The sequence below is a fragment of the Halichoeres trimaculatus genome, unplaced genomic scaffold (assembly GCF_033239565.1).
Source record: "Halichoeres trimaculatus isolate MK-OKI-2021-1 unplaced genomic scaffold, fHalTri1.1 fHalTri1_scaffold_1, whole genome shotgun sequence".
In the NCBI taxonomy this organism is placed as follows: domain Eukaryota; kingdom Metazoa; phylum Chordata; class Actinopteri; order Labriformes; family Labridae; genus Halichoeres; species Halichoeres trimaculatus.
Window position 1 is genome coordinate 31,952,324 of NW_027437179.1, and position 23,976 is coordinate 31,976,299.

Sequence of the window (23,976 nt, forward strand, 5' to 3'; positions counted from 1 at the left end):
AAGAAATGAAAACGTGCAAGAGAAAGCCAGGAACAGAGGTACAAGGGAGGTTGTGTTTATTATTTGATAAAGCCTCCCTTATAACCTCAGCATGTTGAGCAGTAGCTCTGGCTCTCCTTCAACTCTGCGGTGTGCCACTTCAAATTAGTCGCTCGTGGAGAGGGCCTTGCCCCGTCTTAGCAAAATGCATTAGTACGCCACTCAGAGCCTCATACAGCCTAGGGTTAAACACAAATTATATCATTTCTGTCATCCAATCAAATCAGACCGACCTCCTGACCCAGGAGATGAGTCAAATGCATAATGAAATATGACATGGCACAAAAGCTCTGATTCTAATCGGCTCTGACACACGATCAGATGAGACTGACCTCCTGACCTCGACCGACAAGTGAGACGAGCGCTGGGAACAGGATACACAAGGGAGAAGGAGGAAAGGAGACATAAAAGAAAAGGAGACAATTAGGGAGGCTGGTTGTAGTCAATAGGAGGTTAGTTAGTAATCAACGCAGTTTCTGGGGTGAATCAGGCCATCTGCATCACCGGACTGTGCACAGTTGGTATTGGCTTTCCCATTACTTCTAAATTTTCCCCCGAAAATGAAAAAAAATGAAGCTTTTTTTTGGTCACAGCCGTCTTTCACTTCGCACATAGCTGTGGCTAAAGAGATAGTGGCTGGTTTTACTTCCTAGAAAGAGTCTGCCTTTGACTTGATTTTTTTCCCTGACTCACCCTTTCTCTGCCCCTCCCCCTTCCCACCCCCCACATCCCATTCTTTCACCGGTCAGACACCGAGAATACACGCGGTTCAGTTTAGCATCCCCATCCCCACAGCCCCTTTCATGATTTCCAAACAGTAACATAGTGACAGATAAATAATGCAGCCCGGCTGTTTTAGAGAGAGATGAGATGACACAGGGGAGGGATGGAGGGGGAGAGAGAAGGGGGAGGTGATCAGGGTCCAGGAGGGGATGTGGACCAGTCCTGTTTGGGGGCAGGCTACAGGCTGGTCAGAGCTGCCAAGAGAGGAAGAGGAGAGTGAAGGTGTAGGGTGGCTGTAACTGGATCCTCCCCCCTCTCTCCCTCCCTCCTTCCCTCCCTCCCTCTGTCTCTCTCTTCGGGCTCTGCCAGAGACGGCTTTGTGGTGTGTTGATACCCCCTGACATGATATTGTAGCAGATGAACAGCTATGGCTTTAATTAAGCCTGAGTTGACTCAGAGAGATGGAGGGATAGGGAAGAGAAGGGAAAGAAGAAAGAGTTAGAGGAGTGTCAGAAAAACAAACAGTTTAATGACACAAAAACCACATATGCTCTGTTTTCAATGAGAATTTGGCAATTTATAAATAAAATAAGTGAATGTTTAGGCAAGACAGTAATTGCTCCTGCTTTATTACGTTAGTAACAAAGTGTTTTTATTATTCAGTGTTTTATTATTATTATTATTATTTTCATTTTTTAAATGTATAGAAGCCAAATTGATACACATCACTTCAACCTCATCTTTCTTTTTTCCTGTGACTTACTTTTTTAGGTTGCTAAGTTATTCAAGCATACTTTTTACTGTCATAATAACACTAAATGGGGCTGAAGTTTAAAATAAATATAAAAATAAAAATCATGCTGTATTAAAAAGAAAGTCCTTATAGCTAGTTGTTGACAACAAATAGTGTTGTATAGCATAGTACTGTATGTTGTAGTATTGTTTTATATTAAATCCTTTCATATTATATTGCTATTTGGTATCGAGATGTATCATAGTATTTTATAAATTACAGTATTTTATCAGTTTGTATGATTTTAAATCCTAGCGTGTTGTCTCTTATTCTTTCTTTTCATATCCCATCGTATTGATTCCCAACATATCCCAGCGTATTGTTTCCTGTTGTATAATTTTTTATCATATTTTATCCCATCATATTCGAGGGGATGCAATCATATCCCATTTTTCTATCCTGTATTTTCCTATAATATAGTTTCCCATCATATTGGTCCTTAAAGTATTGTATTGTATTCTGTCATATCATATTGTAGCCGAGTATTGTAGCAGAGTATTGTTTTGAGTTGCATTTAACTATATCCTATCCTATCCTATCCTATCCTATCCTATCCTATCCTATCCTATCCTATCCTATCCTATCCTATCCTATCCTATCCCATCCCATCCCATCCCATCCCATCCCATCCTATCCTATCCTATTCTATCCTATTCTATCCTATCCTATCCTATCCTATCCTATCCTATCCTATCCTATCCTATTCTATCCTATCCTATCCTGTCCTATCCTATCCTATCCTATCCTATCCTATCCTATCCTATCCTATCCTATCCTATCCCAATGTATTGTATAATTTCCTGTCATTAAGTCTCCCACTGCACTGCATCTAATCATGTGATATTCCATCTTATCACATCCTATTATGCCCTATCTTATCTTTTCTTGTCGTATCGTATCCCATCATATCCTATCATATACTGTCCTATCGTACCCTTTCCTATCCAAGCTATCACATACTATTGCATCCCATCCTATCCCATCGTATAGTTTCCTGTTATTGTAACATTTACTATCTTATGGTATAGTGTCTTAATGTTTCTAAAGTACTGTATTGTATCCTTTTGTATTGTATAGTATATACTGCTTTGTTGCAGAGTATTGTTGAAGTTATGGTATGGTATTGTTAACTAAAGAATTGCATTGTAGCGCATTGTGTCATAAACACTTTTGGAAAATGTTTTTAAAAATGCTAAATCAGTAAAAGTCAGTAAAAAGCCTGGGCATTTTCTATCCTTGTTCTATGAATCTTGTTTCACCGCTGCCAGGGGAGTGCCCCCCACTGGCTGTTAGAGAGACTGCAGGTTTAAGACACTTGTGTGTCAGCTTCATTCTTGAAACCAAGATTCAGCGAGTGCCCTGAGTGCATTGGTAAACAGGGTCATTCATAAAAGTACAGTATAATCTTTCCTTCAGAGAGTAATGGCACAGTGAAAAAGAATAGATGATGCTCTCAAACTCACCCTATAGATAAATCCACCGTTTTTCCTTGCAAACTGAACTGGGAGGACAGATAACAGAGCCTGACTTTGTCTTCACGTGCAGAGAGACGCTGCTGAAGGTGTTGGAACAAAGAGTGTTGGAGGTGATGGAAGTGGTAGTGTGTGAGGGATTTTAAACATAAATCACCACTGTGACAAAGCTCTCCAATAGGCAGATAAGTGCACATTAGCGGCGAGGCAGATCTGTCATCGTCTGTCTCTGAGCTGTCGGTCCCGCCCTCTCCTCGAAACAAATGCAGACTTGAGGGGACTCCAAAGTCTGCGTCTGTGAGGCACACGAGCAAATGGCCTGAATATGCTCGTGGGCTCATGCCCATATTGTGGGAATTAATGTGTAGCTTAAATGTTTGTGAAAAGAGAGTAACAGTTTGTGGGCCACCTGTCAATAGAGTGTTTGTAGGTTGACAACCTCTTCTCATAGATTTACTCTGAGAGGCAAAATAAAACATCTAAGGCTGTGGTTGTGTGATTATAGATTTATTGGCCTGTGATTTCTCTAATTATTGATACACTGTTTAGTTTGTGGGGAGTCTAAAACGAGGGGGAAGATGCATATGTCTGAGAGTACAGATTAATGAACAAGTGTTTTTTCTAACGTACTGCAAAAAAAAGTTGTGTTCCAACCTAAATGAGACATAAAACTTCACATTTACCATAAGAAGAGACTGTTTGCTTTAGAATGGCCCTAATGGAACAAAATTATAGATTTTATCCCTCTCTTTTTTTTGTGCAAAAGTATCATGAATTGTTTTTCAAATACTTAAATGCATGCAACTCTTTGTTGTATATTTGAATTATATTTGACAGTGGGCCATTTTACAGACTTTATAAACATTTTGTTATTAATTGGGTTGTGTCCTGGATCCAGATTTCTACAGGCATTGCAACAATAATCTAATAAGAGAGCGAATGTACAGATAATGAGCCATTAGCCACAGTCAATATCGTCTCCAGAAGGCCTTGAACACTCCGGCAGTGTTGCAGAGGGAGGCGGAGATCTGTGCCAAAATAAAAGACAAGCTGGAAAGCTCCCCAATCAATGTTATTTTCTCTCTCAGTCCCAGACCAACTGTCTGTTCATCTGTTTCTTTCAAATGAAAGGTGTGCTGCTATGTAACACTTACAGTCGAGAGATCTGTCTCTTAATTAAAATGTTACAGATTGTGTTTCGCTCGCTGTGCAGCCTGAGCATACTGTGTATTGGAAATAATGTTCCCTATAGTGTGCGCTATTGATCAGAGGAGGAAAATAAAGGATGTTTCTGTGAGGAAATAGAATCTGTGAAATGCTGCTTTTGGTTTGCTGGCTATTGGAAGTAAACCAGTGATGAGGAAAAAAAGAGAAGAGCTTTTGTTTGAAAAGCCAATTCCATACTAGGACACATGCTGCTCTATACTGCACAATCCATCAAATAGATCTGCTTTGTTTGGATTTTACTTTTAAAGCAGAAAAGAGTATACATTATCCAGAGTGTACATGTGGTCCTGTACATGCAAGCTCATTCTGAATAGAGGCATATGAATAATTTATCCTGCCACAATCCAACTGGGAACGTCCTTGGTATTTACATTTTATCATCAAGGGCACTGGATGAGCCCTCACAGCAATCTAACACATGACACATCCTCAGCCATAGTCCCGGTGCACAATCAAAAGCAACATACGGGAGCTGGAAAATGTCTCTGTGGTTTGGATATATATTTATACAAGGAGAAAACAAAAGCTTGATGAACATGCTAGATGATGACTAAGCACGGCCGGCCGGCTGTAGATTACACTGTGGTCAAACACATTGGTAAGGAAAGATGACGGTGTTGCAAAAGGCTCCGAGGGGAGACGCTCACAGGGACTCACTTCACACAATGGCCCCAATGTTTACAGCAGACAATTTAGTTTCCTTCCAACAATTATGAGGGAAATTGAATCTCAGGAAATGTTCGTTCTCTTGTCCATTAGACCAAACAATAACATTATCCCCACAGGTTTACAAAAACATCTGTCTTCAAAGGACAGGCCAGAAAATTAATATCAACTGGCTCGCAGGCTTTTTCAGGACAAAGTAAATCAAATTGAGGCGATCACACTTCCTTTTCTCTTCTTTTCCTTCACTCGGTGTAACATGAAGGGAGATAAAAGTCTGCTTTAAACGCTGAGTCTGTCTGTATTCTTAACGTCCTTTTTTCTTGTGGTGAAATTAAAGACCTGTGTGTTGGGTTTTTGTCGCTTAATGAAACTCCTCTCATCTGGTTTTGTGCATACCGCGTTAGATTCCTTTAAAAGACATTAAATACATTTTAATCTTGCTGAAAGCTTTTGCTGTAAAAAGAACAATATCCATTCAAATGGGCTCAAAGGCACAGTGAGGTTTGCAACAGAGGATTTAAAGCTACTGTCAGTGAAAAGTGAGTAAACACAAACATCAGACAATACCTCGCTCTGCATTTTTTGACACAGGTTGCAGTGAAGCTTTCTTTTCTCTTCTAATTTCTCATTTCATTTTGAGCTATAAATCTGAACAGAGTTGTCATTTATATGGTCACAACATTACAGAATGTGCCTTTACCTTCACCTTTATAATAAAACAGGCCTGAGATAAACAAGGAAAAAATGTGCCCTGTATCCTCTCTCCTTTCTTCCATCTCCCCGCGCCCCTTATTTTCTAAAAGTATCTGTTTGAGAGATAAATGACCACTCTGCTGCCGAGGATGACAGCCTACACAAAGATGATATTGAATTGATTTCAGAAATGTTGCAGAACTGACTGTTTGATGTATACCGCTAGACATGAATCATAAAAATTCTATTAAAAAACCCTTGAATGGCTGACACCAGAATATTATTTGTGATGATTAATTTGACTCAGTCATTACAATGGGAGTCAAGTTGGATCGCCTCAGACAAAATTGCTTTTCATTCCCCCGTTGAATTTCCCTGCTATTTTTCTTTTCTTCTTGCTCAGTGCAGAACTCTGATCTGATTGGACTTACTGTGTTAGCGCGACAGCACACAAATACAGAAGCTGCCGCTCTCCTTTATTGTACTGATCGCTGAGCTTTGAGTTTTTGTTCCAAAATGAGACGTTCAACATTGGAAATAAAATTACACCTATTTGAACAAAATGACAGATCAGGATTTAAACAGTTTACAAAGCTTTTTGGGGAGTGGAAGGAAACCAGAATTCCTCTGAGAACAAGATGTTAACACAATAGGAAATAAATGCTTTTCACCAGTGTTCCCCCTTTAAGAGAGGTTATTTCAGAGTTGAAGAATAAATACTTCAGGTTCACTTTAAGGTTAAGCATTAATACTTAACACAGAGAGGTTTAATTAATCAGCAGAGGATGCTGTGACCCGAGGAGTGGCTTAGTGGAAACTGAGTGTTACTGAGTACAGATGTCAGTGAGCGGTATTAAGCCAACGATCCCAAAGTCCTGTACAAGAAATTTAGAGTTACACATTGTTCTTTTTTTTCTACAACTTCAAACCTATATCTAGATGATAATACCCAAAATATACTTATGAAGATTACACAATGACTCATTAACATGTTGTAGTAGTACATGCATTTAAATAATTTATTTGCAGTCATTTTAAAACAAGTTTTGACGAAATGACTTGTTAACACAGCACAGGCACTGTTACTTTGGTTAACTGTGTTCTCATTTTGGGATTTTAAACAATAGAAAGCGTCCAAGATAGACAAGGACAAGTGCAGAACACAATGAACATTTCTATTTCCAGATCCATTTGTTTAAGTGACAGTTAGCTTTGCTGTTAGCAAGTAGCAATGGAAGTACTTACTTTCACTTTATGTCCCTGCATTGTTGGCAGGGTAAAAATGTCTGTTTTAATAAAAATAAACCCTCTGCTTGAATAAATGTTTTTAAGACACATAAATTCAATGAAAACTTCTGAACTGTTAATTTACTTTTCAAAATTCTCATTTTAGAAGGTCACCACAACGATTTTGTAATACAACATCAGTAAATCAGTTTGCATTTGTTTTGACATGAAGAACAAAAAAAAAAAAGGTTTTAATCAAGAAGAGCTTTGTGTTTTGGTGTCATTTACAAATAAAAAAATGTTTTCCAACACTTTTTGTGAGTTGTGTGAAAGTCAAAGTTGTTGTGTGAAATAACTAACCTCGGAAATCGTTGATAATAAACTAGCTCTCTGGTTAACTGATTCAACCAAAGCCAACCAAAAACCAAATAGTTCTTTCTTTTTCTTTGTTGCTCGTACTACTTGTCACTAGTTTGGATTAGTATTGATAGAACTGTGTGTCCATGCATTGTTTTCATTCACTTGAAACTCATGGCTTCTGTGATAAGAAGTTGAATCTGTCGGAGTGTTGTTTTATTGGCTAAATATCCTCCTGTGTTACACATATGGAACATTGCTGTTTATAAAGAAAAAAATTGTTATCTTATGTTTGATCCAAAAATATCCGTCCCATTTCTAAACTTAAGTACTGTTCCTTGTCTCTTTCTCAGAGCTACACAGGTCAGACCGGAGGCGGTGGGGGAGGAGGTGGAGGCGGAGGCACAGGCAGTGGAAACGGAGATGAAGACTACGAGATCCCCCCTATCACCCCACCTAACCACCCTGAGCCTCCTCTTCTTCACCTGATGGAGCACGACTCCACAGGCTACCTCTGCCACTCGCTGCCACACAATGGGCTCATCAACCCGTACTCGTACCCCGAGCTGCCCACACTCATGATGTCGAACATGCTGGCACAGGACAGCCACCCCATCTCCAGCCAAATGCCCTCGGTGAGTAGAATTACCTGGGCTGAACCAACCGATCGACTTGGGGGGGGGTTAAGAAGAAAGGAAACAGTTTTAGAAATGTTTTGGACAAGTTGAGCTTGATATTAAAAAAGTCAGGCTTGCTGAATTAAAACTTAACTCTATTCTGGTGGTGAATTAACCATAAATGCAGAGGTGAAGTTTTTGTTTTAGTTTTTGAGATGCACAGGAAAACAGCATACTAATGCCTTTACAGGTTCATGCAAAAATGGTGATCATATGCAACATAGCATATAAAAGAAGTTAAATTAGAAGGCAAGGATGATAGAGTGCATCAGATATTTATACATTTTTAATGATTCCAAACTTTTGGTTATGGCGTCATTTTGAAAACATCAGTTTTAAGGTTCATTTTTCTAATGAAACATATGGTAAATTTAGTAGTTAGAATACATTTTACAGGGGGTAGAACATGATGGAGTTTATAAGATGTGAGAAAAATTTGACTTGATACTGTTTTTGAACTTTTGGATCTTGCATAACATCCATTTTGGAGCACTTTGATGTGAAACAGATGCCACCATATGAAGAAAAGTTCACCGAATATGGAGTTACATAAGAAACTGGATAAATTCAACTTTCAAAATGATTCTGAAAGCCTTTTTCAATCTTTCAGAAAGCTTTAAAATGAAATAAATTACAACCCTGTAAGCTTTATTTCATTTCCAAAGACATGAACAAGAAGCCTAAGTAGCGAGAATAACCGAATGACTGTTCAGTGGCTGCCATGTCAGCTCTGATGCATGGAGAAAAGGATTGTGGGTAAATCCATCAGCATCATATCTACCTCGACAGCATGCATCGGTCAATCTGTCAAGCCTTCAAACATGAATACGCGTTGATTACTCCCTCAGCTGCTCATGGAACTGCTCCTCCAGCAAATTAGCATCTCCAAACCATAATTGCATTCATGAGAACTGCAGGAAATTGAGTAGGTTTCTATCACAACACATGACATATGTAAAGCATATGCATGGAACATATTGCTGCCTATTGTATAAGTGCTATTGTGTGTATATAGATTGCTACATGGAAAGACAAAGCAAGTTGTTAGTGGAGTTAAAAGATTTTTATATCTTTACATTTTGCTGGTGTTTACTGTGCTTGACTTTAGAGTTCAGACAGATGTGCAGGCTTTTATAGATAGCATCAGTAAGAAGAGGATGTGGTCAACAATAACACGCAAAGATTTTTTTTAATGCTTTAGCTTGAAGGTCAATACTTTACAGCTTTATTTTTTTATTGACATTGACTGAGAAATCACAGACACTGGCAGCTGTGCCTCTCTACTAACATACAAGGCACATTTGGTACTGTTCTTTTTTTCTGTCCGAGGCATCATCAAACATGAAAAGTCAGCAGTGTGTATGTTAATGAAAGGAAAAAGCATCTATTATATATGGTGTACTTTAAATATAAACAGATGCATATCTAGGTTGAGCATAATGTATTACGTTTGTCGTAAACAGAGCAGATAAGAATGAACAACAGTCAGCATACAGCTAAAGTACACCCTGATAAATATCTAAAATATAAACATACTATATATTATACATAATGCTGTAAGGTATTGGATTGGAGTGTCATTTATCTTCATATTCATTTCACATTTTGGTCATGACCTTTACTGTGGAGACAGTGCTTGATTGGACGGTCTTTCTCTGGGCTGTCAGGATATTTGTTACTGCTACAGAGGCCCACACTCTGTGGTTTAATAGATTGAATACTGCAGGATGTGGGATGAAAATGCATGAGATTTGTAATGTCTGAAATGATGCATGATGGAACGTATCATAAAAACACATTTACGACAATATGCTGGTAAGTGCCTGTGATTGGGATTCTGACAACTGAGCTTGGCGGTTTATTAAAAGGTGTTTTGGATTTCAAATTGAGGAAATAAACACAAGTGCAACACATATTCAGAATGTCACATTTATTGTCCACATTAGGTACGTGCTCAGGGTAATTCAGGAGCTGCTAAATCAGGACAAAGACAAAATAAATTGCTGCACAAGACCTACATTTAAAATAGCTTTTAAGCAGGTCATCTATGATCTTTAAAAAAGTGTATAAACCCCTCAAGTAGAGTCACGACAAAACTGAAACATGTCCTGGAAATCCCTCGGATGCAGCCTAAAATTCAGTGAAGGGTTTTGGAGTTTACATTAATCACAAAAATGTAGCACAACACGTCCCATCAAAGAAATTTTGTTTTTATTTTTCCTTTCAAAACTGTTTTTCTCAAAGCTGTATTCTACAGCTACAGAGCAGTAGTCTCTTTAAGAACAGATGCCAGGTCATTATCTTGTGGTGCTAGCAAACAACAGTGTGACATTAGCTGGGATTGTTGGCTAACGCATGTCAAAGGTACAAATATTAGCTTTCTAGTGTGTAATAGTATATTTGGGATTTGGAAGTAGAGTTTGAGTTCGTTCAAACTGGTAAAAACACAAAATACAGCAGTTTTGTGGTGAAAATTACCACAAGCTAATGCTAACAATAGCTGGGCTTGCTTCAAGGTACTCAGATGCATTCGGGCTCTGTCATTGTATACAAAACTGAGAGTTAGCACATCAAACCCTATCACTACTGCTATTTCCTTAGTCTTAGAAATCATCAGTACTGGAAAGTTAGCAGGGCAACCAGCTAACACACAAATAGAATATATGCTTACACATAAACAGATTAGCCTAAGTATGTTTTCAAAAATGCGCAATTGCCAACTCAGTTAAAAAGACAGATTTCAGATTAACTATCATGTTGTGATAGCAAACATGGGTGTAGGGTTAGCTAACATCATAAGCTAATGTTTGTGTAAGCTAGCAAACATCAGCTACACATTTTTAGGCAAAATGTCGATTGTTAAACTTGAAGAAAAAAAAAATGGTGCAAGCCCAAAACAAAGATTTTTTTAAAGACACTTTCCAACAGATACAGGAAAACCAGAGGGGAAATCAGCTGGTATGCTAATGACAGTTTAGCTTCATTAGCAGATTTAGATTTTAAGTTTGGTTTTCATTAGTTGACGCTTTCAGCTGATGCAATCGTAAGACATACAAACAGTGATAGTTGTATGAGGTGTTAAAATATCAAGTCTATTTTAAAGTAACAGTAAGATTAATAGTAAGATAAGTCTATTTTTTATGACACCCCAAGTTAGCAGTGAACTGTCATCTCCAGATACCTTCACCTTGGAACTGGTGGTAGGAGGAATAACACAGTATCAGACTATTTCTTCCCCCAAACCTTTTTACATCTAACTGACTCTGAGAAAAGCTCCTTAAACAGACAGGAGGTCTTTTCACGGCTCTGCCTCAACTTCACTCTAAAAAAGCAGCATATAAAGCAAACTCAGAAATTTCTAAATCAAATAGCCTGCCTGGCGAAACTACCAAAGCGTAGCAGAGGTTCATTTGTGCTGAGAGCGGAGTGTCTATTAAATTGGGGCCTCACCTTGACACAGTCTGTTGAGCAGAGTAATTAAGCAAACTCTGCAGTTCAAACATGAGATGCTATCATAATGACTACCTCACTTGACATGGATGGATAAATAACAAGGGTTAATTCTAATTTTAGACTGCTAAACGAGCTGGAAGATACTGTTTTTGAGTGATTTATGGAGATGGAAGGAGATTTTGGCGCTGTTTGTGCGTGTCCGAGTGTGTCCGAGCCTCTCTGTGTCCTCACCATAAACAATATCTCTGCTGTTGAAATGGATCCACTACATCTGGAGGTCAGGCCTTATATTCAATCTTGAGCACATTGAAAAAAAATCCATTAGGGTTCATCTTTCCTGCATCAGCCATTCTATTGTGGTGCTGCAGTGAGATCTGTTTTCATCAGGCAGATTCAATACGTGAGCTGGGCAATGAAAAGAGTGCAATAGAGTTGGATGAAGAGGGGAAGGAGGGGTGAGGATGGAGGGAGAGGGAGAGGAGGGCATTGTGGGGAGGAAGGCAAGAAGAAATTGCTAAGAGGTAACTCGTATTCAAAACGAGCACATACCTCCAGTTTTTCTGTACCTCCTGGATTTCATTATTAGATATTTTAGAGATAATTCAGTTGAGTGAAATAAGGTTATTCTGCCTCAACAAAAGGCAGAGAGTTCCTGTTTTTCATGTGTTCCTTTGTGATTCAAGCATAGGGAAGTTCTCCATTGCAGGTGTAACAAAATAAACACAAGGTAAATGGGGCGATTATATAACAAAAAGGATTCAGTGTAGAGCAGTTTAACTGCAGTGGTTGGTCATTGTTGTACTAAACTGATAGTTTGTTTCTCTCACTCAGGTAGTGTAAACTGCAGGAATAAAAAGGTGTTTAGTTTTATGTCTTTGGGTGGATGCAGCAGAGGATTATGGGTGTGAAAACTCATGATCATTGACAACTTTTCACTTCTTACATGAAGCACTGAAAGTGAGGAAAACTCAAGGATAAAACTTTTCTATCTCAATGTTTTCCTCACTGATGATTGGCTGAAGACATTAATGCCATCCAAACACAAATGTTCTTTGATTTCTGAAAATAGATAGCTGACTCAGTCCCTGAAACAACCAGTTGTTGAAGTTTAGCTTTTATATCATCCTGTTTTTTTCTCATTAGGCTTGCACGTGAGCCTTTTATTGAAACTAGATGTGAAATTAAAATTCTCTGTGTTCATGTTAATGAAGGAACATGTGAGCTGTTATGATACTGCAGCTCACTAATTCGGTTTTAACAGTCTCACTATAACTGAAGTCCATAACACTAAAGAGTCAACTATATTAGACTTTGAATAAACATGAAGCACTTTACAGTAGAGTTACTACACAGGTTATCAGTTATTTGATCCTTTCCCAGCTCTGCTGTAGTGCTTTTCTTTTCTTTCACTGCTTTAAGTTTGTTGTTAGAGAAACAAGATAAAGGCTTCTGGTATTTTCTCCTTTTAAACCCACCTCATCAAACCCAAATATTGATCAATTGCATGTTATTATAAATCAATAAATCAATACTTAAGAAGTCAATTTCCAGTTAAAGAAATGTAATTTGTTTGGAAAAAGACCAAAATTCAAGAACAGATGCCAGGTCATTATCTTGTGGTGCTAATAAACAACAGTGTGACATTGGCTGGGATTGTAGGCTAACACATGTCAAAAGTATAAATATTAGCTTTCTATTTTCTCACCTTGTGTGTAATAGTATATTTGTGATTTTGAAGTAGAGTTTGAGTTCATTCAAACTGGTAAAAACACAAAATACAGCAGTTTTGTGGTGAAAATTACCACAAGCTAATGCTAACAATAGCTGGGCTTGCCTCAAGGTACTCAGATGCATTGGAGCTCTGTCATTGTATACAAAACTGAGAGTTAGCACATCAAACCATCACCACTGTTATTTCTTCAGTCTGAGACATAATCAATAATGAAATTAGCAGGGCAACCAGCTAACACACACATGGAATATATGCTTACACATAAACAGATTAGCCTAAGTATGTTTTCAAAAATGCGGAATTGCCAACTCGGAATTAAAAAGACAGATTTCAGATTAACTATCATGTTGTGATAGCAAACATGGGTGAAGGGTTAGCTAATATCATAAGCTAATGTTTGTGTAAGCTGGCAAATATCAGCTACACATGTTTAGGCAAAGTGTCTATTGTTAAACTTGAAATACTAAACTTGAAAAAAAAAAAAAAAAAAAAAAAAAAACGGTGTAAGACCAAAACAAACATTTTTTTTAAAGACACTTTTTAACAGATACAGGAAAACCAGAGGGGAGATCAGCTGGTATGCTAATGACAGTTTAGCTTCATTAGCAGATTTTTAGTTTGGTTTTCATTAGTTGACGCTTCCAGCTGATGCAAACAATCATATGACATAAAAACTGTGATCTGTATTAAAAAATCAAGTCTATTTTAAAGTAGCAGTAAGATTAATATTCAAAGCAGTGCCTCGTTGTGAGCTACAAGAGCAAACAAAACCATCAGAACAACCAAAATAATCCTCTTAGGCATTATTAACACCTTGTTCCCAGTGGCATAGCTAGAAATTAACCTGCAGCAGGACCTGAATAAAAGTGGGCGGCCCACATGATTAATTTCATTTATGGCACAATTACATTTAGCATAGGCCTATAAATTCCCCTCCTCATGTCCTCACCTGCAACGGGATACGCAAGGCAGCAGCAGGGATGAAACAAAGACTGACCAAATAATAATAGCAGCAGATTAATTTAAAAAAAAAGCAGCTTGATTGGCTTGGTGAGCCTAGGTCCAGCCATAGATAAGCAACTGCTTGTCTCTACCTGTGCGACTGGTACCTGTAATTTTCTCTGAAAATCAGACTGTATTTCATATCAAACTGGTAATGACTTTGATTGGTGACGTAAGGCGTAATCATATTCCAGCAGAATTAGATTTCACAGATTTATGATGTGTTTAAACTTGATAAATGTTAACAAACTCAAGTGATTACCACATTCTGGATTCTGTATACTGCTGGTAAGGGAAACTCCCACAGGAACAATTGACTCCTGGTTGACTCGTCTTTTTCTACGTGCATAACTGGAAATATGGTGTAATGCACAAAACTGCTGACATAGGGTAGGTGTCAGGCTGAGTGGGTTACAGCTTACTAAACAAGCAGACCTTGTTTTTTGTGACTGAGTAATTCATTTGACCATCAAAAAAGCAGATTGATATTTTTTTTGAACAAGAAAAAACAAGATCATCAAAGAAAATAAGAGTTACTATTTTGCCACCTAATTCGGCGTGAGTTGAGAGTTCCTAACAGGACTTTAAAGCTGACGTGGTTGAAACTACCTTTCCCATCCCGCCACATGGGGACATTTTTCCCTCTGCTGGCTCTAAAACTAAAGACATAATTAACTGTACTCTCCTAATTTTGTAAAGAGGCCATTTTCAATTCATACATTTTGTTTCACGGGCGCTCATTATGTTGCGGTCTGAAGCCCCTCCTGAGCAAACCTGATATGTTTCAGAGAGCTCTTTTCTCTGATGCTCTGATGCACTTGGCAGAGCCCCCTCTTTCTCTCCCTCCTCCTCTCTGTTAATGCTCTCTCTGTCATAGCATCTACAAGTTCCAAAACACATTAGACATTTAATAGCCATGCTCAGGTTGCATTGATCATATCAATACTGCTCAGAAAGATGCACATCTCTGCAGCAGAATGATTTCTGGACCCACACGTCAAGTAGTCCTTATATTTTACATCAAAACTTGCCTTCAGAATTTCACTACAGGTTTGATGCATAGAAAAACATTTGTTTGAGCTCCACACCTGTGCTTTAACATCCACATCTGAGCTCTGTTTGAACAGAAAGGCTCCATATTCAATTACGGTATGTTCAAAATGATTCTCAAATTCATATGACCTGCGCCCGCGACTGGAATAAATTATCTTTGATTAAGTTTTTTTCATGTGTCTCAGTGATGCATGCAATATTAGCCATCATCAGACTGGCTGGAGTGTGATGTTTTGAATATGTAACAGATGATGAATGTATAATCAGCCTGGGGATATTATGCGTAACGTCTATGTATCTGCACAAAGAGTTATATACAGCAGCAGCTTTAGCGCCATCAAACTCCCAGGTATTATCTCATTTGTTATTTTCTACAATACAGGAATCTGCCTGAATGAGGGTCAGTTCATTTCTAATGAGGGCTGTGGAGCCTTAAAGATCTGCCGGCTGTATTCATATTCAAATCGATGCTCTAATTTCTTTTGTTAGCAACATTTGAATGTAAGAATTTGCTCAGCAGCTCTTTATCTTGTAGTTGTTGGGGTTAATTATCAGGTGTTAATCCCACCCTGATTGTCATGTTCAGTTGCCTGTGTTTTCTTTCCCTTTCTCTGCTTTTACTCGCGAGGTATTAAGTGCTCCTGGCAGGTGCTCGCTCTCCAAGCTTGTGTGAATGAAATATGAGCTGCGATGTCAACTGAACTTGTCACAGACAAGCTGGGATGAATTAATGATAAGAGAGGCAGAGGTGTGTTTTAATGTGTTCGCTCTCTGATGGAGGGTCTCTGCAAACGTATTATCGCGTCCTGTACACCTGCTGGCTTCTGTATAAACATGGAGGAGAGAAAAAGGTGGATTAAAGATAAGGTGATGTATTTAAAAGCAGCATCTTGGTCTTCTAATTCTAAGTCTGAACTGTTCTGAAGTGACTTTTCAGGAATACTGTAATGAAATGTGTTTAGAGTTCTCCAATATGGACTTTAAAATTGTACTGTTAAAGACTTTCTGCTCTTTGAAGCTTCGCCTCATGCCGTACTTTCCATTCAGATGAAGAAAACCTATTTCTCCTCTGAAAGACCTTCATTTTGAGTCATTTTTTAAAGGGATTAGAGCGTCTGCGGAAAATGATGGAATGTCTGTCGCTTTTCAGCACAGTTCAACAAGCCTCAGTGATGGAACGGGACTCGTATTAGTTATTTTAATGTTGATTCTGAATGATCAATGCCTCCAGCAGAACAAAAATATCACCTTGCTGCTTGAAAATCTGCAGGAGAGAAAAAAAAACACTTCTGTCCCTTAGAGTGCTCCCTCTCCTCCTTTTTTTATTCTTCACTTTTTTTGTGATTATTTATTTTCAAATTGTCCCGTAGGCTAATGTTCCATGTGGCATTTCACACCTCCCTCTCCCATAAATGAACCATCACAGCCATAAATCAGCAGACAAACAGAGACTTGTGCAAACCCTGAAAGGTTCGGAGATTTATGTAACACATTCATGTTTTCCACTTCCTCATTTTAGTACTCCACTGGTAAAGCCTAGCTAATAAAAGGTCCTATTAATATTTCCTGTTGCTTAGCAACGGCAGGCAGCAAGTAATAGCATTCTGTGGAAAAATAGATGACCGATAAGGAAAAATTCAATTCTTTTCTCATCTCCTGGGAGAAAGTGCCTTATTTCTCCGGCAATGTGATATGAAACTGTAGTTGTATATTAAGAAATATCTTAAAAGAAATATAGGTTATTTTCCAATTTCATCATTTTAGAGGGGTTTTTATTGCAGGCAGGGATGGCAGCTCATCTGTTTTCTGCTCCCTGATAAAGTCAATTAACCTATTGGATTAAGCTAATCAGAGGATAAGGTGCCGACTTCATTTCTTCTTTTTAATCAGAAATCCTAAAGAGACGGTGTTAAATAACGCACAACCTAAAAAGGATCAGCTCACTGAGACAAATTGCATTTCATTTCTATCACAGGTGTAATTTAAACTTGTTTTTCTACAAACACAGTCCGGCTTTCCCTGCGTGTTGTGAGCGCTGTATGCAGAATCTCTTTAATAACACCGCCTATCAGTTTGATCACAGGTATTAGAAGAGGATCTCTGCAGTGACAATTTTCAATTTAGATAATTCATCACATCCTATTTCAAAAACAACGGAGTAAAAGACGTGTTATCACACACACATTCACACACAAATGTTGTTGTAGATGTGATCAAAAGTGGCGCTCAGAAGCTGCAGAAACAAAAGCCAGATCCAGCTGCAGCAGATAGCCGCCGTTATGAAGCAGATACATAGATAAGGGATTTCATATTACACTTAGCCACGGGCCCCTGCTGAGATTTATCACGCCATGAAATCGTGTCCATATTGCACTGTGCCCTATCTCAACCATCCATCAGCTCATTGTGCTGCTCTCACCACCAGGAATATTCTGCCCCGGTGCTGTTGGAGAGACGTCCCATGTCCCCTCACTCAGGGATGTCTCCTCCTGCTGAGACACCAGACACCAGTCCAACACAACACTCTTTACTTTGTGTGACAATATGCACACCAGTGGCTTGAGTCAGAGTGATTAAAGACAATCTGGGTATTCATGAAGCACAGTTCAGTGTGTGCTGCATGTGTGACTGTAATCTTATTCCAGTCCATTATATTTTAGGCTTATTACAAGCAACAGTCACATGACAAATCCAAGTATAAGACTTATTTCAAGATATTACAAGCAAGAAATTAGAAACTGAATTGCTTTTGATGAGAAAAAAAAATACCAGTGCAGTAAGCAAAATTTGCCTTAAACGTTTTGCGTAATCAGAATAACGTCTCATTTCAAGACACAGCACAAATACATTTAGCTTACTGCATCAGCAGGTATTCGTACACCCTGCAAGCTATTTAGACCTTATTATTATACCTGGAAAAGGTTCATCTGGACTCTGTATGCCTATGTGGTATCTACTGTCTCTTGTAGGATTTTTTTATTATCACACAAGTGCACTCAAAGATTCTAGTTTTTTCTAGTGGGCTATAGTTTATGGAAACCTTAATTGTAGCCCCACGGGTAATAAGGTTAAGGTATTAAATTTCATTGAACACAGTTAACTGCACAATATTTAGAGTTCAATTAAATGTAATTAAAGATTCTCAATGAGTGCTTCTTGTGCCAATTGGTACCAAGTGTTTTAATATACTCTCTAATCCAGATGTCACATCTTTGAACCCAAACTGACCTGCCACGCCACCGCAAGAAACTGATTTTAAAGCTCCTGTGAGGAGTTTTTAGCTACACATGAAACAAATGAAGTATAAAGTGAAGACTTGTGATGGTTCACAAAAAGAGAGAAAAAGCAACAGCATAAAGATTGATGATTTCTGTGTTGTACTTATGAGCACCTGTAACTACTGTGAGATGGTGCCAGACACCTAAGAACAGCCTTTTTTTACCTATTCCACAGTGATTTTTTTTCCAGTTAGTGATGTATTTAAAAAGAAAAGAAAAGAGCAAGCGATTTTTTTTTTTTTTACATATAATTACTTACATATATACAGGACAAAAGCTGGGAGGTATCACTTTGTCCACAGGAGGCGCCAAAGTCAACTGGAAATATCCTCAGAGGTGCTTTAATAAGCTTGACAAAAAAAGGAATTGGTTAGTTGCAGGGATAAAAACAACTAGGCAAAACTTACTTGAGTATAAAAAAACAAGAGGACTTACTTTGAGAAAGTTATCAAATCTTTTTAATCATATAATCAGTTTAGTCCCTGTTTGTTTCATTCATTAGTGCTTTGAACAAAATCTATATCTGGGCTAGTCCTGTCAGTGTGATGTGTGTTTAGTGTAATGGGATACTTTGATTAGTGATTTACATGAATACATCACACAAATAAACTGAGGCTAGATCTAAATTTCACAGTTAAATATTGAATTTTTAATGTTTCTGTATTTAGAGCTTTTTCTATAATTTTTTTTTAGGTAAGTTGCACTCCTGGGGGCAACGTTTGGATTTTCTGTGTTCAAGAGAACTTGACTTTATCACAAACTTTAGTGGTCAGTGCCATCTTTGTCTGGTTAGAAATTGTGTTCAAAACAATCTCTTTAATGTAGTTTATATGACTTCTGTGTGAAAATTAACCCAGATGCTATCTTTGCATACTGTTCAAGGACCGATGTGTGACAGGTTGAGTAATAACAGCACTAAGTAAAACTATTGCATTGTTATATGTTAGTAAATCAGACCTTTATGCGTGTGATTCACCCCAACATGACCTTAAACCTGCCTGCCACATACAGTACACTGTATGCACCTACTTTTCATTTGTGTACTCTTTTTTTGTTTTTGTGTTCATTATTCCTGCATCTATGTTCATATTTTTTGTGTTGTGTGAGCGTGGGCACGCCCCCACACACAGACACGAGTATGGGCACATACACACACAGTGTATTTGACACGGCAGTCAGGGGTCTCATTAGTGGGAGCACAGGAGCCTCGCCTTCTGCTGTCAAGAGTGTGTGTCCCCACCGCTCCTCACAGCCGTCTCCTGCATGTCATGTCAGGCGAGGCTCTGATTCTCTGACGCTCGGCTTTGTGAGGTGAGCTCAGAGAGACACGCCCGGGCTGAGAGGGAGCGATGCGAGGGGGGGAGAAAGACAGTAAGAGAGAACAAGAGAGAAAGGCTAAAAGAGACTGGGGAACAAGAGAGAGAACTGGAGGGGGGTGGAGAGGAAGAGAGGGAGAGAGGAAATAAAAGCAAAGGAGGTTCTGACATTAGCAGTAATGAGGAACATGGAGGATGGTGCCGAGGGGGACATCATGACATTACTATCTGCAAATCAACCACTGCCTTGTTGCTGCCACAGATTCTCTCTGTGAGGCGTTCAGGGGGGTACTGTACTTTTCAAACCTGCTGTCAGTCACAAGCAGAGACATCAGCTTCTTTTTCAACACTTCAAGCTATGCTTTTAGGTTCCAAAGTAGTAGGATTTCCAACTAATTTCACAATAACAGATATAAAGACAGCAGCCACAGACATTAAATAGAACTAGAGATCATAAAAGTTGGCCTTTTGCTATTTTCCATTCATAAAACCTGCTCTGCCCCTTTCAGATTGTCTTTTTCAAATTCACTGGCATGATCTCTGTTTGACTTTGGGAGATATAGTTGTAAAGTCCATTTGAGCCTACGTATGAAGTTCTTGTAAAAAAATAACAGCCTCCTCTCTCTTTTAAAGTTTGTGTTGAAGTCGTTAATTATTTCCTTACGGTGCTACTTTGTGAGCTTTTGCTGTTTTTCTGCCAGATTAATTACTTGATCACAGTTCAACACAGAAGGTGCGAGAGCAAACATTTTACTTTTTCTTTTTTTTTTCCCCACCTCACTAGTATGTAATTGGAACGATTGAAAGTGACCTTTTGGTGTCTTGTTTTGGCAACACGGAGCAGCAGCCAAGCTAATAAATGAAATGAGTTTTTTTAATGGTGTGTTTCTAAATGCGCTTGGCTTGTGAAAAACACCTGGATCTCTGCATTATGGTGCATTCAAATCAAAGCCTTCTTTACTCTCTCAGTAATATATACATAAGTCATCATGATTGCTTTTTAAAAACATCCAATTAAGCTTCAAGTAATCCACATCTGCTGCCCATCATATCTCCTTACTTAGCATCTGTCTGATGTGGCAAAAGGCAGAAGCAGCATTTTGCTGTTGCTTTCATACTTAAATAGCGTATGATTCATAAATCCACTCTCTTATTAATTCTGCTCAGCTTGTGTAAATGACCCTCCTGGGTGTATATACTGTAAGCTTGATAAACTGAAGACATAGAAGAAGGAAGGGAGAAAAAAAGAAAGGAGGAAGAGGAGGGGGGTTGATGCTCTAAGGCTCTTTGAGGAACACAGTTGTTAGCGCTTTGCCCTCGGGGTGAATGAGAAGTAGCTCGGAGCGCTGCGAGGCCCAGGGTTGACTCCCCCACCTCAAGGCGTGTTTACCGTCATGTTGCGCGGCGGCTGTGCTTTTGAAGGATCAGTCTTGAACGCGCCTCTAATTAAAGCTGTCATGGCTGGGTGCCTGCAGGGATAATGTTCTATTATTATAGTCATTTGTTTCAATTAAACGCTGGGTGATTTTACAATAGCAGCCGTGAACCTGTGTGAGTGAGCCATCACTCTAAACAAGATGGCTCCAGTCGAGCAATGGGAGGAAGGAAGGAGGGGTGTGGGGGGACGGGGGGTTGAGAGAAGGAGAAATGGCAGGACTCACAGAAGCATTGATCACAGTGCATTCAAACAGGGCATGAGGGAACACAGAGACTGTGTGAAGGTCTGATAGCGCTGATTAAAGCAGGTTAGTGATGAAAGTTTCTATAACATCAAACATAAAAAGACGTAATGCGGAAGAAAAATCTGAATAATTAGCGCACATTTCATTCATCATTACCATTTGAAAGAAAACAGTGAATCCACTATCCCCTACAGAGGGCATTTAGTGATAAACAGGGGTCTGCGTGGCCACCCAGCGCCACCCATGGCCCTATACCATTCCAAGTCAAATGGTAGATTTAAAGCTCTGGTGAGAGATTTTAAGGTTGTTAGAAACGGATTGAACTAATACTGATGTCTTTGTAACCACAAAGTAGAAAAGATTACTGAGATGAATCATTTCTGTATTGTAGCTTTTCATGCTTGTAACCACTGACACGGGGTAGGTGTCACGGAAACAGCGTTTTAGCTGACCCAAAATGCAAACTTTTGAAAATGGCCTCCAGTGTGGAATTTTTCTGAAAATGCTGCCACCACCATTGCCGTGTAAACGGTAAGCCAGTGTTTTCAGTGGAAACGTTGACGTTACGCTCTGCTTTGTGCAAGCGCATACAACAGTACAACAGTACCGTTGTTACGATCATCACGGACACCATGCTGTGCTTGTGCTGTTCAATCTGCTGTATCTGCTGACTGTCTTTCAATAAAATGTGCATCTGTTGCACCACTTCTGCATTTAGCATTCACCAATACACCAGATGATCAGTTTGACACTATTTCAGTGGACATCTCTTTAAAGTGGCTTCAAGACAAGACAGTTATAGTGCCACCTAAAGGCCTGTCACGGTTACTACAGCGTTTTCAGTCCCTAAGCATTTCCGTGTAAACGTTTTCAGATAAAACGTCGTGTAAACAGGACCTTAGTCTGATATTTCCCTAACTTTTTTTTCAGCTAACAAGACATTGTCTGTACTCAGGGCTACAATTAGTGTAGCACAGTGAAGTTTCCAACTGGAGCTTTAAGTTTCAAATTGATCCAATGGACTATGAAGCCAAAAAGAAACACAGGTTAATGTGACGGTTTCCCTTTTCTTGTTACTTCGTTCTAATACTCTGAGAGTTATTTTTTATGTTTATATCCAAGATTCAGACGTCAGAGATTTATTTGTTGCCCATCCGGGAGGCAGCTTCATTCTGTTAGTTGAAGCTACTACAATGTTTTTTTGTTTGTTTGTTTTATAATACATACAGAAATTATCATTAATACCTTTATATGAGCAACACATGTATATGAAACCTTTTTTAAAAAATATATAGATTTCTTTGCAGCTATCATAAACACCTGTTACCTGTGCCACAGGGTAGGTGTAAGATGAGGCAATTAAGAGCATGACAAATGTTCATTGTGAACACTAGCCACGGTTGCATGAGGAGTTTTTCGTCTTTCCGAATGGAATCTTTCCAAATGACTTTTCCGAAAACAATAGTATACATGGAAAGAAATATTCCAATCTCTGGTCTACAGGCGCCGCTATAATCAAACAGAATAATCAATGGGGCATGCGTAGAAAAACGTAAACATCACGAGATTTATCAAAGCTGGAGGACGACAGTTTGTTTATCACGGTGTTGCAATACTCCATATTGCGAGTTTGTCGTCCATCCAGTCTTGAAATTATGTTCATTTCTTTCAAAGTTTGGTTCAAAAACAAACTTTCCGCAGCAGTCCAGTGCTGACAGCTCGCCGCCATTTTTAAAATTGAGGAACGTCTCTAGTTGCATCTTACGTCATATCTGAGCATGCACTGAAAGAACGCACTCTGACAACTTTCCATTTGAGTGGATACATGATACCTCAATTGGTTTGGGAAAAGGAATATTCCACCCCTGTGAAACCGATTAAATGTCCATTCGGATTGGCACTTTTCTTTCGGAATGAGGTGTAAACAAAGGTTAAATTCTTTCCGTTTGAGCAAATAAACCGAATGCAACCGGAATATTTGGGTCCATGTAAACGTGGCTAGTGAATGAGTTACAGTTTCCCTAATGTGGAAAAAAGTCATATCCAGTATGGTATCAGTATAGAGATGTATTACCCCGTTTTGACCTCGAGGGGCACCAACATTAGCACAACTTTAAATTTCCCTACAGGAGCTTTAATTCTGATGAAAAGTAAGACAGGAATGGTAAATGATTTTACTTGCTCCTCTGTTTGTATACATACATCAACTCGCCCCTGTAAACCCAAGCTCAGCCAGAACAGTCAAAGAAGTGTAGACACATCACTGGACACACACTAAAATATCAATTTAGTGTGTAGTAATAATTAGGTGACACATAAACACAGCATTTATTGATTCTGTAGCACTGAGTGTCTGCTTTATTATGAGGCAAAAGCAATAACCCAGGCATAGCAATCACCTCGCTTATTCAACTGATGAAACAGATGCCACCCCAGGATCATCATCATCATAATGAAGCAGCAAGGTTAGCTGCTTCTCAGTGCTGCTGGTGGGAGTCTCTCCTCTTCCTCCTTGTAGCTGTGTAGAGCTCTCTTCTTCTCCTCTTCCTCTCTCATCTCAGCGCTAGTGGTCAAATCCCCTTAGCT

The 23,976-nt window shown here is 38.9% G+C and overlaps 1 protein-coding gene across 2 annotated transcripts in view; it reads left to right on the plus strand.

Moving 5' to 3' along the window:
* The window catches only part of tox2 (TOX high mobility group box family member 2), a 122,984-nt gene that overhangs the window by 76,341 nt on the left and 22,667 nt on the right, over nt 1–23,976 (plus strand). For both annotated transcript variants that reach the window (XM_074681062.1, XM_074681071.1), the window contains exon 4: nt 7,551–7,832. In XM_074681062.1, the coding sequence (XP_074537163.1) occupies nt 7,551–7,832 (282 nt within the window). The remainder of the gene's footprint in view (nt 1–7,550; nt 7,833–23,976) is intronic.